The 13,559-nt window shown below is 33.0% G+C and overlaps 1 protein-coding gene across 4 annotated transcripts in view; it reads left to right on the forward strand.

Annotated features, from left to right (window-relative positions):
* Nucleotides 1–13,559, forward strand: part of ATR (ATR serine/threonine kinase) — a 133,905-nt gene that overhangs the window by 73,334 nt on the left and 47,012 nt on the right. For all 4 annotated transcript variants that reach the window (XM_037843431.1, XM_037843422.1, XM_037843438.1 and 1 more), the window contains 4 exons: nucleotides 3,486–3,601; nucleotides 6,408–6,528; nucleotides 7,826–7,963; nucleotides 11,675–11,885. In XM_037843431.1, the coding sequence (XP_037699359.1) occupies nucleotides 3,486–3,601; nucleotides 6,408–6,528; nucleotides 7,826–7,963; nucleotides 11,675–11,885 (586 nt within the window). The remainder of the gene's footprint in view (nucleotides 1–3,485; nucleotides 3,602–6,407; nucleotides 6,529–7,825; nucleotides 7,964–11,674; nucleotides 11,886–13,559) is intronic.

A 13,559-nucleotide genomic window follows, 5' to 3' on the forward strand; every position in this document is an offset into this window, starting at 1 on the left:
TTCTCTGAAGAGGAAATACAAATGGCCAAGAAACACATGAAAAAATGTTCAGCTTCACTAGCTATTAGAGAGATGCAAATTAAGACCACAATGAGATACCATCTAACACCGGTTAGAATGGCTGCCATTAAACAAACAGGAAACTACAAATGCTGGAGGGGATGTGGAGAAATTGGAACTCTTATTCATTGTTGGTGGGGCTGTATAATGGTTCAGCCACTCTGGAAGTCAGTCTGGCAGTTCCTTAGAAAACTAGATATAGAGTTACCATTCGATCCAGCGATTGCACTTCTCGGTATATACCCGGAAGATCGGAAAGCAGTGACACGAACAGATATCTGCACGCCAATGTTCATAGCAGCAGCATTCACAATTGCCAAGAGATGGAAACAACCCAAATGTCCTTCAACAGATGAGTGGATAAATAAAATGTGGTATATACACACGATGGAATACTACGCGGCAGTAAGAGGGAACGATCTCGTGAAACATATGACAACATGGATGAACCTTGAAGACATAATGCTGAGCGAAATAAGCCAGGCACAAAAAGAGAAATATTATATGCTACCACTAATGTGAACTTTGAAAAATGTAAAACAAATGGTTTATAATGTAGAATGTAGGGGAACTAGCAGTAGAGAGCAATTAAGGAAAGGCGAACAATAATCCAAGAAGAACAGATAAGCTATTTAACGTTCTGCGGATGCCCAGGAATGACTATGGTCTGTTAATTTCTGATGGATATAGTAGGAACAAGTTCACAGAAATGTTGCTATATTAGGTAACTTTCTTGGGGTAAAGTAGGAACATGTTGGAAGTTAAGCAGTTATCTTAGGTTAGTTGTCTTTTTCTTACTCCCTTGTTATGGTCTCTTTGAAATGTTCTTTTATTGTATGTTTGTTTTCTTTTTAACTTTTTTTTCATACAGTTGATTTAAAAAAGAAGGGAAAGTTAAAAAAAAAAAAAAAAGTAAAACAAGGAAAAAAAAAAGATGTAGTGCCCCCTTGAGGAGCCTGTGGAGAATGCAGGGGTATTCTCCTACCCCACCTCCATGGTTGCTAACATGACCACAGACATAGGGGACTGGTGGTTTGATGGGTTGAGCCCTCTACCATAGGTTTTACCCTTGGGAAGACGGTTGCTGCAAAGGAGAGGCTAGGCCTCCCTATGGTTGTGCCTAAGAGCCTCCTCCCGAATGCCTCTTTGTTGCTCAGATGTGGCCCTGTCTCTCTAGCTAAGCCAACTTGAAAGGTGAAATCACTGCCCTCCCCCCTACTTGGGATCAGACACCCAGGGGAGTGAATCTCCCTGGCAACGTGGAATATGACTCCCGGGGAGGAATGTAGACCTGGCATCGTGGGATGGAGAACATCTTCTTGACCAAAAGGGGGATGTGAAAGGAAATGAAATAAGCTTCAGTGGCAGAGAGATTCCAAAAGGAGCCGAGAGGTCACTCTGGTGGGCACTCTTATGCACACTTTAGACAACCCTTTTTAGGTTCTAAAGAATTGGGGTAGCTGGTGGTGGATACCTGAAACTATCAAACTACAACCCAGAACCCATGAATCTCGAAGACAGTTGTATAAAAATGTAGCTTATGAGGGGTGACAATGGGATTGGGAAAGCCATAAGGACCACACTCCACTTTGTCTAGTTTATGGATGGATGAGTAGAAAAGTAGGGGAAGGAAACAAACAGACAAAGGTACCCAGTGTTCTTTTTTACTTCAATTGCTCTTTTTCACTCTAATTATTATTCGTGTTATTTTTGTGTGTGTGCTAATGAAGGTGTCAGGGATTGATTTGGGAGATGAATGTACCACTATGTAATGGTACTGTAAACAATCAAAAGTAAGATTTGTTTTGTATGACTGCGTGGTATGTGAATATATCTCAATAAAATGAAGATTAAAAAAAAAAAGTAGATTGGGGTGATTAAAAAAAAAAAAAAAGAACAAGCACAGTTTGTTTTTTGATAGGCATAAAACTTAGTTGGTGAGAGTAAAAGCGTTGGTGTACACTGAAAAATTGCCTACTATTTGTAAGCATTTAGCATGCCATCAGTATCACTTATGTTTTCCAGGGGGCCTGGAAAGCATTGGTTAATTTCGCAGTTCTCAAAGTGCGGTCCAGCAACCCTTAGAGGATCCTAAGATCCTTTCTAGGGAGCGCAGGGAGTCCTGTGAAATTAAACCTATTTTCTTCGTAGCAATAAAACATTAGCCTTCATTATTTTATATGTATACATCCCAGAAACTAAATAATGTACAATATTGCAACCAACCAAAGAATCATACATGAGCATTCAGCCATCCTCTATTTATACCAGTTTTTAAAGAGATTTGTAAAATTGTAAAACAATTGCACTCATCACAAATTTTTTTTTTTTTTTTGGAAATACTGTTATTCTTCATAAAACACATTATTTGTGTTAACATTTAATGGATTTATCATTGTTATTTTTAACTGAATCAAAATATTTATTTTAAATATTTATTAGTTTTAATTTCTAATGTGGTAAAAATAATTAGGTATAATCTACATATACAAAAACTTTTAGGTTCTTCAGTAACGTTTAAGAGTATAAAGGGTCCTGAAACCAACACGGAGAATCGCTGATGGTCTGTTATCAGAGGTCGATTAAGAGAGCTTCTGCTGGCTAGAGTTACTTTGTCAAGTATCAGGGAAAGCTGGCTTCAAAAAAAATTTTAATACCATTTCAAAGTTAAATGAAAATCGGTTTTACGTTTTTATTTTAACTTCTCATATGTTTGCTTACTTTTATTAAAAGCATAGTGTAAAAGTAGAGAATTTGTATTTTGCTTGACTGCTAATATTTTACAATATTAGGAAATTTTTGTTGTATATGGTCATTTTCAGTGGAAATGGAAAGAAAGAGTAATAATAGGTGGTGAAAGATACAATGCCCTAACATATTGTACTTGTTTTGCAGGTTGACATTAGTGACAAAGATTTTCTTTCTTCATGTATAAAATCCCTGTTATATTTTGAAAGGAAAGAAATATAATTTAATCTCAAGGCTTGAACTGGTCTTTAACATTTACATTTTATTTTCAGAATTATATGTTTGGTTGTTTATAATTTATGAAATCTTGAATTTGTGATCTGTTTTGGATTTGAAGTTCCTCTCATTAAAATTCTGAAATGATCAAATTCTAAGGATTATGCTTCTCCACATATAGGAAATTCCAATTTTTTCCTCCAGATAGCTCTCACAATACATGTTATCATTTTATGTATAGAACAAAAACTGGCTTCTTGTTCAAATAGTGTTAATACTTTTTGACCTTGAGTTTATCACCTAAGTGATTCAAGGCATTGAAATAAATGTCATAAGCTTTTTTGGAGCTACAGAGTTTTATAATTCTGTGTTTTTTTCTAAGTGGTTTTATAACCATAATATATAGAACATTGATGAATATCTTTTGCTGTTGACTTACAAACGTAAATGTGTATTTGTAGGAGTTACTTGCTATTTATGACTGTAGAGAGATGCAGACTGATGGCCCAGGTCACCAGTTATGGAGGAGATTTCCCGAACATGTTCGGGAAATACTGGAACCTCATCTAAATACCAGGTATTTATTTTATTTCATTTTACTTTATTTCATAAAAATAGTACTATTAACATTAAAATGTTTATTATATTCTGTATGTATTTTCCACCAGGATTTTGGTGTAAAATCTTATCAAAATGATAAGTGTGGTCTAGTCACTGGGTTAACTTTTATAACTTTAAGTATTTAGACAAATTAATTGAAATTAAAAATTAATGTTTTTCATATATTCAGCTGTCAATTGTACTTTGAAAGAATCTACTTTAAGTTGAATATGAATTGAAGCTTATGACAGATACAATTTAGAAATTTAAGAGTTTAAATCTAGTCCCAAAGCCTTTAGTAACCCCAATTAGAGAGCTTTTGATCCCTTCCCAATTTGTGTTCATAAATATATTTTCTCCCTCTACTTTCAAAAAAATGTATTTTCTCAAGTTCTTTCAATTTAAGTAACTTTGTTAGGGCTGATTAAAATCTACAAAATGATACATTATTTTTAGTTAGAAACTGTAATATTAGGTACTCTGGTCATATGCTTATTAAGTATGTGTCCTTAGGGAAATTATGTAACTTCCTTGAGTCTTAATTAAGTACCTAAAACTTGGAAAATTTTTTATAAAAGTGTTTAGATATGCAGATTTTTTGCTTCATACCTTTTTATATTTCCAAATCTTTTAAAATCATTTTATTTCTTATGACTAGTATTATTTAAAGATATACTTCATTAATATAAAATAAAATTCTGCAGTTAAAATTTGTTTGTTTCTTTTTTGAGGCTCCACACATACCTATTTCTTTGTTCTCTGTTTTATGGGAAACATCAATGCTTGAGAGATTCTATGATCTAGTGGCAGTTTATGGCCTTTGGAGTCAGAAGGACTGAGGCTTGAAATTTAATTCTGTATTTGCTCACTCTGAAGTCTTGTGCAAGTTACTTAAAAATTCCAAGTCTCATTTTTTCTATCCTGAAAATGATAATTTTACTCACCTTTTGTGACCATTGTTAGGAATTAAGGAGTTGATATTAAAATGTACCTAGTAGAGTACCTGACATTTAAAGAACACTCAATAAAAAAAAATCCTTATTCTATCCCAACTTGTTGAATAAATTTCTTGCTTTTGGTGATGTAGAAAGGAACTGGCTACTGCCTACTTGTTATTCTTTCATAAGAAGCAATATTTAAGCGATTATATATAAGAACTATCTTTGCAAAGCAATGAGAATACATACAATCTTCTTTTTTATCTGAACCAGAGGTTGCTTTATCTATCCTGAGTCCAGGGATCTGGCTCCAAAGATGGTAATTTGAGGCAGTCTCAGAAATTAGACCTATAAACCACACTTAAGGTAGAAGTTAGGACATCTACCTAGCTGAGGTCTACTCATTGAAATTGCTGGCTTATAAAAATGAGAGGTTGATGGAGGTTCATGAAGTTGACCCCCTTTTGTATAAAAACTTGTGTATGAAACACCAAGATACCAGGTTAGCCAATAGATCAGGAAATACCGTTTGTAGTGCTTGCTATTTGCTCCAGAAGGCCTTGAGGGAATAAAGAATTCCCTAAAAGCATTTCCATGTCTTAGCTGCCTTGAAATTATAATCCTATACTCTCTTTTAAATATTTTTTTCAATTAAACTATTTATGTAAAATCACTAAACCTGGATTAAAGAATGGCAGTGTTGGGAAGATTTAACTTTTAGAACTAAATAATCAACTATAGTTTGAAGTTGCCATAGAAATAATTTTAGAAGAAAACATTAGGATGTAACTAGGCAGAAGTTAGCTTGTACCCCAATATCAGTAGTTTTCTAGCTAAGTTCTTTTTAAAATTTAAAACTTTAAAGCATTAAAAGACTTAAGATTTTTGGGCAACCTAGAGAATCCATTGATGTTGAAGACCAAGAATTTATAGTAGAACTAATCTCATAAGACTTCTAGTGATTTTCCTCTATCAATGTTCAGTGGCCTGCATATCATTTTAGTGAAGGCAGACGTTTAAATTTATCCTGGTTGGGTGGTTGTCAGATAAATGCAACTATTCAGGACAATGGGGCAGTGGAGTAGGTAGAGGATATTGCCACAAGAATGCTTGAAGTGTGAAGGATCCTAGAGACAGAGCTCTTTAAAGAACAAGGTTAAGTGAGGAGGGTATCATAAATCAGGGAGTACAGCAGGATAAGGGGACAGAGATCTCAGTGAAATAGAATAGATCTGTTGAACTGGGAATTTAGGAAACTGTGGCCATAGAGGGACATGTCCAGTTGATTTGGAAGAGAAGAATTTTCTTTGTATTGTCAAGGAAGCTCTGATACTGGTATAGAAGTGAAAGTCACTGAGAAGTTTTGAAGTTGATTAGGTGGTCCAGGCAGACATTGAAGTCATTCAGGATAATAAGACTTGGGGAAGAAAGGAAGACACTGAGGCATGTACTTCAGATATCAGTGAGATTGTTTATCAATGGGTTTAGTAGATGCCTTTAGAGAAGGTATAGAGAATGGTGTAACTAGGTGGCTTGAGCATCAAAGTAACAGATCTTTCTTATGTAAGAATGGAGTTAGAATGATCTGAGAGGAGCATTGATGAAGAAGAGGCAGACTCAATAGCAAATCTTTTGAAATACTTTGGGTGTGCAAGAATGACCTTTCACCCTATCTTAAGGATACAGGAAAAGTGATGTGTTTGACCATACTACAGTTAAGGCAAGGCAGTAGTCGAGTAGTCAGTGAAGGAGTTGATATAATTTCTTTTACTTTCTAAACTAAAATTCTAAATACATGGATATGTATTTATATACTTTTTAATAAATAAATTTTCAAAATTACAGATATAAGAGTTCTCAGAAGTCAACAGATTGGTCTGAAGTTAAGAAGCCAATTTACTTAAGTAAATTAGGTAATAACTTTGCAGAATGGTCAGCATCCTGGGCAGGTTATCTTATAACAAAGGTAAGAAAAATTTATCCAGAATTTGATAACTGAACATAAACTCTAAAGAAAACCAGAAGCATCTATCTGAATGCATCGCACACACCAAAAGGCATTGAAATATTTGTAATGATATTCATAGAAATTTTTGTAGAAAAACATTACTAACAGAATAACAATTTCTCTGTTGTTACTAGTAATAGTATCTCAGTGAGAAGGTAATTGTTTCCACAAATAAAATAAAATGTCTATTCATTTTACATTGTAAAATAGTATTGATTAAAAGGATATAAAAGTTATATCAGAGTTTTTCTACTTAAGATTCTAGTATATTAGAAAGATATATTGTCCTTTAGTAGCTACTTCTAAAATAAGATACATTTTATATGAACTTTCTCCAAAAGAAAAATAATTTTTTTTTTAAATGAAATTTCTTGGAAACAACAGAGTTATATTTCTGATGTGTCCCTAATGTGAAATTTTTGCATGTCTGATGAAAAGGTATTCTGTATTCAAAGAGAATATTTAATGCATTTTTGAAATTCACAGCTTTTGTTTTTAATTCACATTTCTGTAAATTTAAAAAATATTCTGATAATTTGTATCTGATAATTGCAAGAAGTCTTCTCTGAGACATTTTATGAATATGCTGAATATATTATATGTAAAATGTAGAATACTGGAAAATTGTTTTCAGCTCTACAATCTTTTTATGTGTTTTTTTTTTAATAAACAAAGATTCATATTTGAGAAAAGAAACTTTAAAAATTTATAATAGAATAGTAATGTAGGTAAATCGAAATTTACATCATACCGATAAAATTTGACTCAAATCCAAAGTAATTTAATTTTCTCTTTTTATTTTTTCCTATAATCAATCACCAGTGTTTATTTGTTATAAATTTGAATCTCATGCTTAACATCCTGGCCCAGACATACTTTTTGGTTACTTCAGTCATCTGTGTGCTCAAATTTAATGTTAGCTAAGTAAAGTATACTGTAATTAGGAAGGTTAATCTATTACAAAACATCCTGCATTAAAAAACAACTGTAAGAGGTTGAGACTGTTTATGCTGAGGTAGCTTTGCAGAGATACGGATTGCATATAGGAGTTTGAGCAGGTTGGGCTTTTGCAGCAATTTAGAGTTACCAGAGAAGTGGTTACTGAAATCCTCCTTGCTTGAGTATATTTACCTCTCTCCATAAGAGAAAACCCAAGCTATCATGATTAATTATCTCACATATTGTTTTTTGGCATTTAACCAATAGAATAAAATATTTAAAACTACTTATTCTCCCTAACCATTTGAATTTACAGGTACGGCATGAACTTGCCAGTAAAATCTTTACCTGCTGTAGTATTATGATGAAGCATGATTTCAAGGTGACCATTTATCTTCTTCCACATATTCTTGTTTATGTCTTATTGGGTTGTAGTCAAGAAGATCAGCAGGAGGTGAGAGAATATTATTTTATTTGGTTTCTGAACACGTGAAACTTAGTTTGTCCGATGTAATTCATATAAGAAAGGCTACTTATTAGTAAGAGATACAGATCATTAAATGGCTATGTATGTACTTGTTTGGAGGAATACAAAAATTTTTTTTTTAATTATTGGAGTTGTGTGTTTAGAGAACAATCATGCATAAAATACAGTGTTCCCATACAACTTGCATTGGTGTGGTACATTTGTTGCAGTTGATGAGAGCACATTTTTATAATTGTATTATTAACTATAGTCCATGGGGTTTAATTTAGGATTCACTGTTTGCATTTTGCAGTTCCATGGATTTTTTTTTAATTCCAGTAATATATATATACAAACTAAAATATCCCCTTTTAACAACATTTGAATGTATAATCCATTCTTTTTAATTACATTCACAATGTTGTACTAGCATCCTCATCATCCATTACCAAAACTTTTCCATCATCCCAAATAGAAACTTTTTTATGTTTCAAGCCTTAACTCCCTATTCCCTACCCCAGCCCATAGCCTGGTAACCTGTATTTATATTCTGACTGTATGACTGTCCTCATTCTAATTATATCATATCAGTGAGATCGTACAATATTTGTCCATTTGTGTCTCACATATTTCACTTAACGTGTTTTCAAGGTTCATCCATGTTGTTGCATATGTCAGAATTTCATTCCTTCTTATGGCTGAATAATATTCCATTGTATATATATATGTATGACATTCATTTATCCATTCATTGATTGATGAAACTTTAGTTGCTTTTGTCTTTTAGCAATTGTGAATAATGCTGCTAGGAACATTGATGTGAAAATATCTGTTCTAGTTCCTGCTTTCAATTCTTTGGGATATATACACTTGGAAATGGGATTGACAGATCATATGGTAATTCTAAACTTACGGAGGAACCACTAAACGGTCTCCCACAGCAGCTACACCATTTTACATTGAATGTTGTTCCTGTTTTTCCCCATCTTCTTCAACACTTGTAATTTTCCATTTTTTAAAAGTAGTAGCCATTCCTAGTGGGTGTTAAATGGTATCTCATTGTGGTTTTGACTTGCGTTTCCCTAATGGCTAATGATGTTGCGCATCTTTCATGTGCTTTTTTGGCCATTTGTGCATCTAGTTCTAGAGAAATGTCTATCCATGTCTTTTGCTCAGTTTTTAATTGGGTTGTCTTTTGCTGAGTTGAAGGATTTATTTATATATTGTAGTTATTATCTGAGAAATAGCTGAAATATTTCCCCCATTGTGTAGATTGTCTTTTTACTTTCATGATAAAGTTCTTTGAGGAACAAAAGATTCTGATTTTGATGAGATCCCATTTATCTACTTTTCTGTTGTTGTTTGTACTTGGGATGTAAAGTCTCAAGAAACCATCGCCTAACACAAGGTCCTAAAGATGCTTCTCTATGTGTCCTTCTAGGAGTTTTATAGTTGTGGCTCTTATCTTTAGGTCTTTGATCCATTTTGAATTGATTTTTTTATATGGCGTTAGTAGGAGACCACCATCATTCTTTTGCACAGACATCCAGTTTTCCTAGCACCATTTGTTGAAAACATTATTCTTCCCAATTGAGTAGTCTTTTCCCCCTTATTGAAAATCAGTTGGCCATGAAGTGGGGGTTGATACCAGAGCTCTCAATTCAGTTCCATCAAACTCTTTTTTAAACTTTTATTTATCAAATAAATAAGCAATGCTTAGTGCCAAAAATTAGAAAGTATGTGTTGTACTTGCACAGATATGCATAGAGCATTTCTGGAAGGATACATAAGAAACTACTGATAGTGTTTTTTCCCTGTGGATTTGAGTAAAAGGAGAATATTTTTCTTTTCATTTTATAATATTTTGTGAAGTTTGATTTTTTTTTAACTGTGGACAGTAACAATTTTCTTTTTCATAAAATGACTATTTTTGATAACCTAAATAGCACATTACTATGTTTTTAAGGTCAGAATTCAAATTGTAAGGATAAATTACACACACATCTATATATCATATCTCTATCCTTTTTTAAGTGCTGCATACAGAATGATTCCACTCTATAATTATACCATGATTTATTTAACTAGTTCCATAGTAATGATTCTTTGCTTTTTGCAAACAGTGCTATGGTGAGCATCATGTCATTGCTTTCTTATGAGTGTGTGTGTGTGTACTACTGAGTTAGCCAAACCATGAGATTGAGGGCATAGTCCTCCAGAACTGCAAAGTCTGCCCAAGACTTTTGATCCCAACTGTAAGGAGTTGGTCCAATTATAAAGTTAGAGGGAACTAACTGCATAAAACCACCAACTGCAAGTTTAGGGGTTTCCCAAATCCACCTTTGGTTAAATAATTCACTAGAAATACTCAGTGAAAGCTATTATACCCATGGATGTTGTTTATTACAAGGAGAGGAATCAAGTTACAAACAACCAAAGCAAGAGATGCATATGGTGGAATCTAGGAAGATTCCAAACGTTAGGCTCTCATTGTCTTCTGTATGTGTTGCTCTTCTGGCATGGATGTGTGAGAATATCCATGGAGTATTGTCAACCCAGGAAACTGACCTAAGCTTCTATTTTCATAGTTTTATTAGGGCTTCATTACATTGGCATGGTTGATTGATTAATCGCCCACATGGTTGAACTCAGTCTTCATCCCTCTGGCTGATATCACATGACCTGAGGGGTCCACTATGAGTCACCTAATTAGCATAAACCATCAGGTGTTTTCTGTGGGAACCATCAAGTAACAAAGACATGCCTATCACTTGGGAAATTTCAAGAGTTTAGAGGTTACCTCCCAGACTGGGGGATAGAAGCCAGACCTCTCTTTAAATGAAGCCAAGTTCCTTACTACTCATTGTGTGTGTCTTCAGCATAGATACTGAAAAGTTGAACTCTTGGGTTAAATGGTGTGTAACTCACAGGTTAAAAAATTTTATTAGAGACTAAATTATCTGTGCTGATTTATAATCCTACCAGTAGTTCACGAGTGTATTAATTTCCCACACACTTGCCAACATTTGGTATTTTCAAACATTTGACTTTTTGGTAACATGACAAAAATTAAATGGCATTTTGTTTTAATTTGCGTCTTCATTATTATGAATAAAGTTATGTTCATTGATATTTGCATGACTTTTTTGTAAATAGTCTGCATTTTCTTTGCCTGTTTGTTTCTTCTGAGTATGTGTGTGCCTTCTTTTAAATTAATCAGTAGGAGTGCTTTATATTTTCTGTATACCAATTTGTTGCCAGTCATATCTTGCTAAATTCTTTCTCAGTGTGTGGTTTTCTTTTTAAACTTTGTTTATGCCTTTTGCCACAGAGAAATTTTAAATGTAAATGTGAAATTTATAAACATTTTATAGCTATTGGATTGTGGACTTTTATTTGATGCTTTCTCTTACCCCAATGTCATGAATGTATTTTCCTACGTTTCCTTTTATTTATACATTTATTCCTATGAAATTGATTTTTCTGGATAGTGACTCTTGTACAGCAGTCGTTCTTTTAAAAGCAATCCTTTACTGTTTTACTTACATATGAGAAAGATAATTTTTTATTAGTCCATGGTCTTGTTTTTTGCTTTTGATAATTGTTGCCCTCATATGGTTAATCTTATGTCATATAAAAATAATCTTATATCACATAATATATAGACATTTTGTTAGCCATAAAATGAGTTCTTCTTAGGTTTACACAGAAATTATGGCAGTTCTAAGGCATGACGACCAGCATACCATAAGTACCCAAGACAGTGCATCTGATTTGTGTCAACTCAGTACACAGACTGTGTTCTCCATGCTTGATCATCTCACACAATGGGCAAGGCACAAATTTCAGGCTCTGAATGCAGAGAAATTTCCACAGAGCAAATCAAACAGAGATAAGGTAGACTCAATGGGTAAGTCCTAACTTGTATTTATTTTCTTCTCCTCATATTCACTCCTTTATCAGTTATTTAAGCATTAGCTAAAAAAAGCAATCCTGTTTTCATGGATATCATTTTCTTTTATGGGTAATAGTGTAAGCTTTCAATGAGAAAAAGCAATGAATTTGTAGGTAGAAGACCTCTATTGAAGTTATTAACTCTCACTTTCTTGGCAAGGCACATAACTAATTTTTCATTCTATAAAATCAGTTAATATTATCTCCCTGAGAGAATTGTTGAGAGGATTAATGAGATGGTACATACATAAAATAAATGAGATATTAATATTGTTATTAACCCAACCCTTTCTCAACCCATTTATTCCATGCCCCCTCAGTGTTTGTGTATAGTCAAAATCTTTTTTCAATCATTTTTCTACTTCTTGTGAATTAGTCTTAGCAATCTTTTCCACATTTAAGTCTTATATTTTAAAGTAGCTTTTAATTTCATTCATTTCATCTCCTATGAAAAAACTAATTTTTTTTCTTTGTTCCATGCTTCTGGTAGTGTTTAGCATCCAGTAGGCTCTTCTTAACATGTTTATTACACCCTGCTCTATCTACATTTGTGTTATTTTTTTCTCTGTGATAATAAATCTCCCACTAAGGTCACTAAAAGGGTAATCTTGTTAGAGTTAAAAATTACACCTGCTTATCTTCCCCCATGTCATAAGCATTTAATGAAAAGAATGATATTCATCAGACAGTAATGAATATTTTTACTGTCTTGGAAGCATTTTTTTTTCCATGTTTCCAGCAAGTGGATGGAGTGTGTAATCCTTCTGCTTCTTTGTACTTCAGCTGTTCTCATAGACAGCACTTGTTTTTCCTCTCTAAGCTTTAGGACTACTTGAAAAAAATCAGCTGTCTAATAATCCTTAAAGAGCCTTCACTTACATAGTTCTTAATTTGTGAGCCATCTCCCTCTTTTTATCCATATACAGTGAAAGCACATACATTCCTATTGTTAAGCATAGTCATTTGTTATTTTTCTAAACCTTTCTTGATTTCCAAATAATTTTCTGTTTGGAAGAATGTTTTTCGCTGAACCATGACTAGTTATTAATATATTTTCCATTAATTTAACAACCAAATGTCCATTCCTATTTCAACATGTCAAAACAGTAGTATAAACCAAATAAAAATTCTATTATCATTTCTAGTAACAGTTCAATGAAACATTTAGCTTTTAAATAATTACATTTGTATTGGTTCAAAAGTACAATACCTTTAATATTTCTTATTTGAAATGACCTAGAAATGGTAGATGGAAGTAAGGAGCTTATTTTAAATATAACTTTTCTTAGTTTACTATTTTGATTATTTAAATTTTGAGAAATTTGTTTCCTATATTTTGCATACTGTCATGGATCATTGTTAAAAGTTTTAAATAAGAATTCATAAACTGGACTTCCTCATTTAGATATTTCCAACCTATGTCTTTTCTTGGACTCTTGAAAAAATTGCCCTAAAGCGTTGATGATTTTATTTCTAAGGTGCTTTTGCTTTCTATTTCCATTGTAATAGTTGATGTTATATATGTTGCAACACAGGAAAAAAAAAAGCAGTCTAACTTAAAAATAAAATTTAAAAGAAGGGTATTTCCATAATTCTCCTCTTTCCCTATTAATAGCCACAGCCTATCAGT

The sequence above is a fragment of the Choloepus didactylus genome, chromosome 1 (genome assembly GCF_015220235.1).
Source record: "Choloepus didactylus isolate mChoDid1 chromosome 1, mChoDid1.pri, whole genome shotgun sequence".
Taxonomy (NCBI): domain Eukaryota; kingdom Metazoa; phylum Chordata; class Mammalia; order Pilosa; family Megalonychidae; genus Choloepus; species Choloepus didactylus.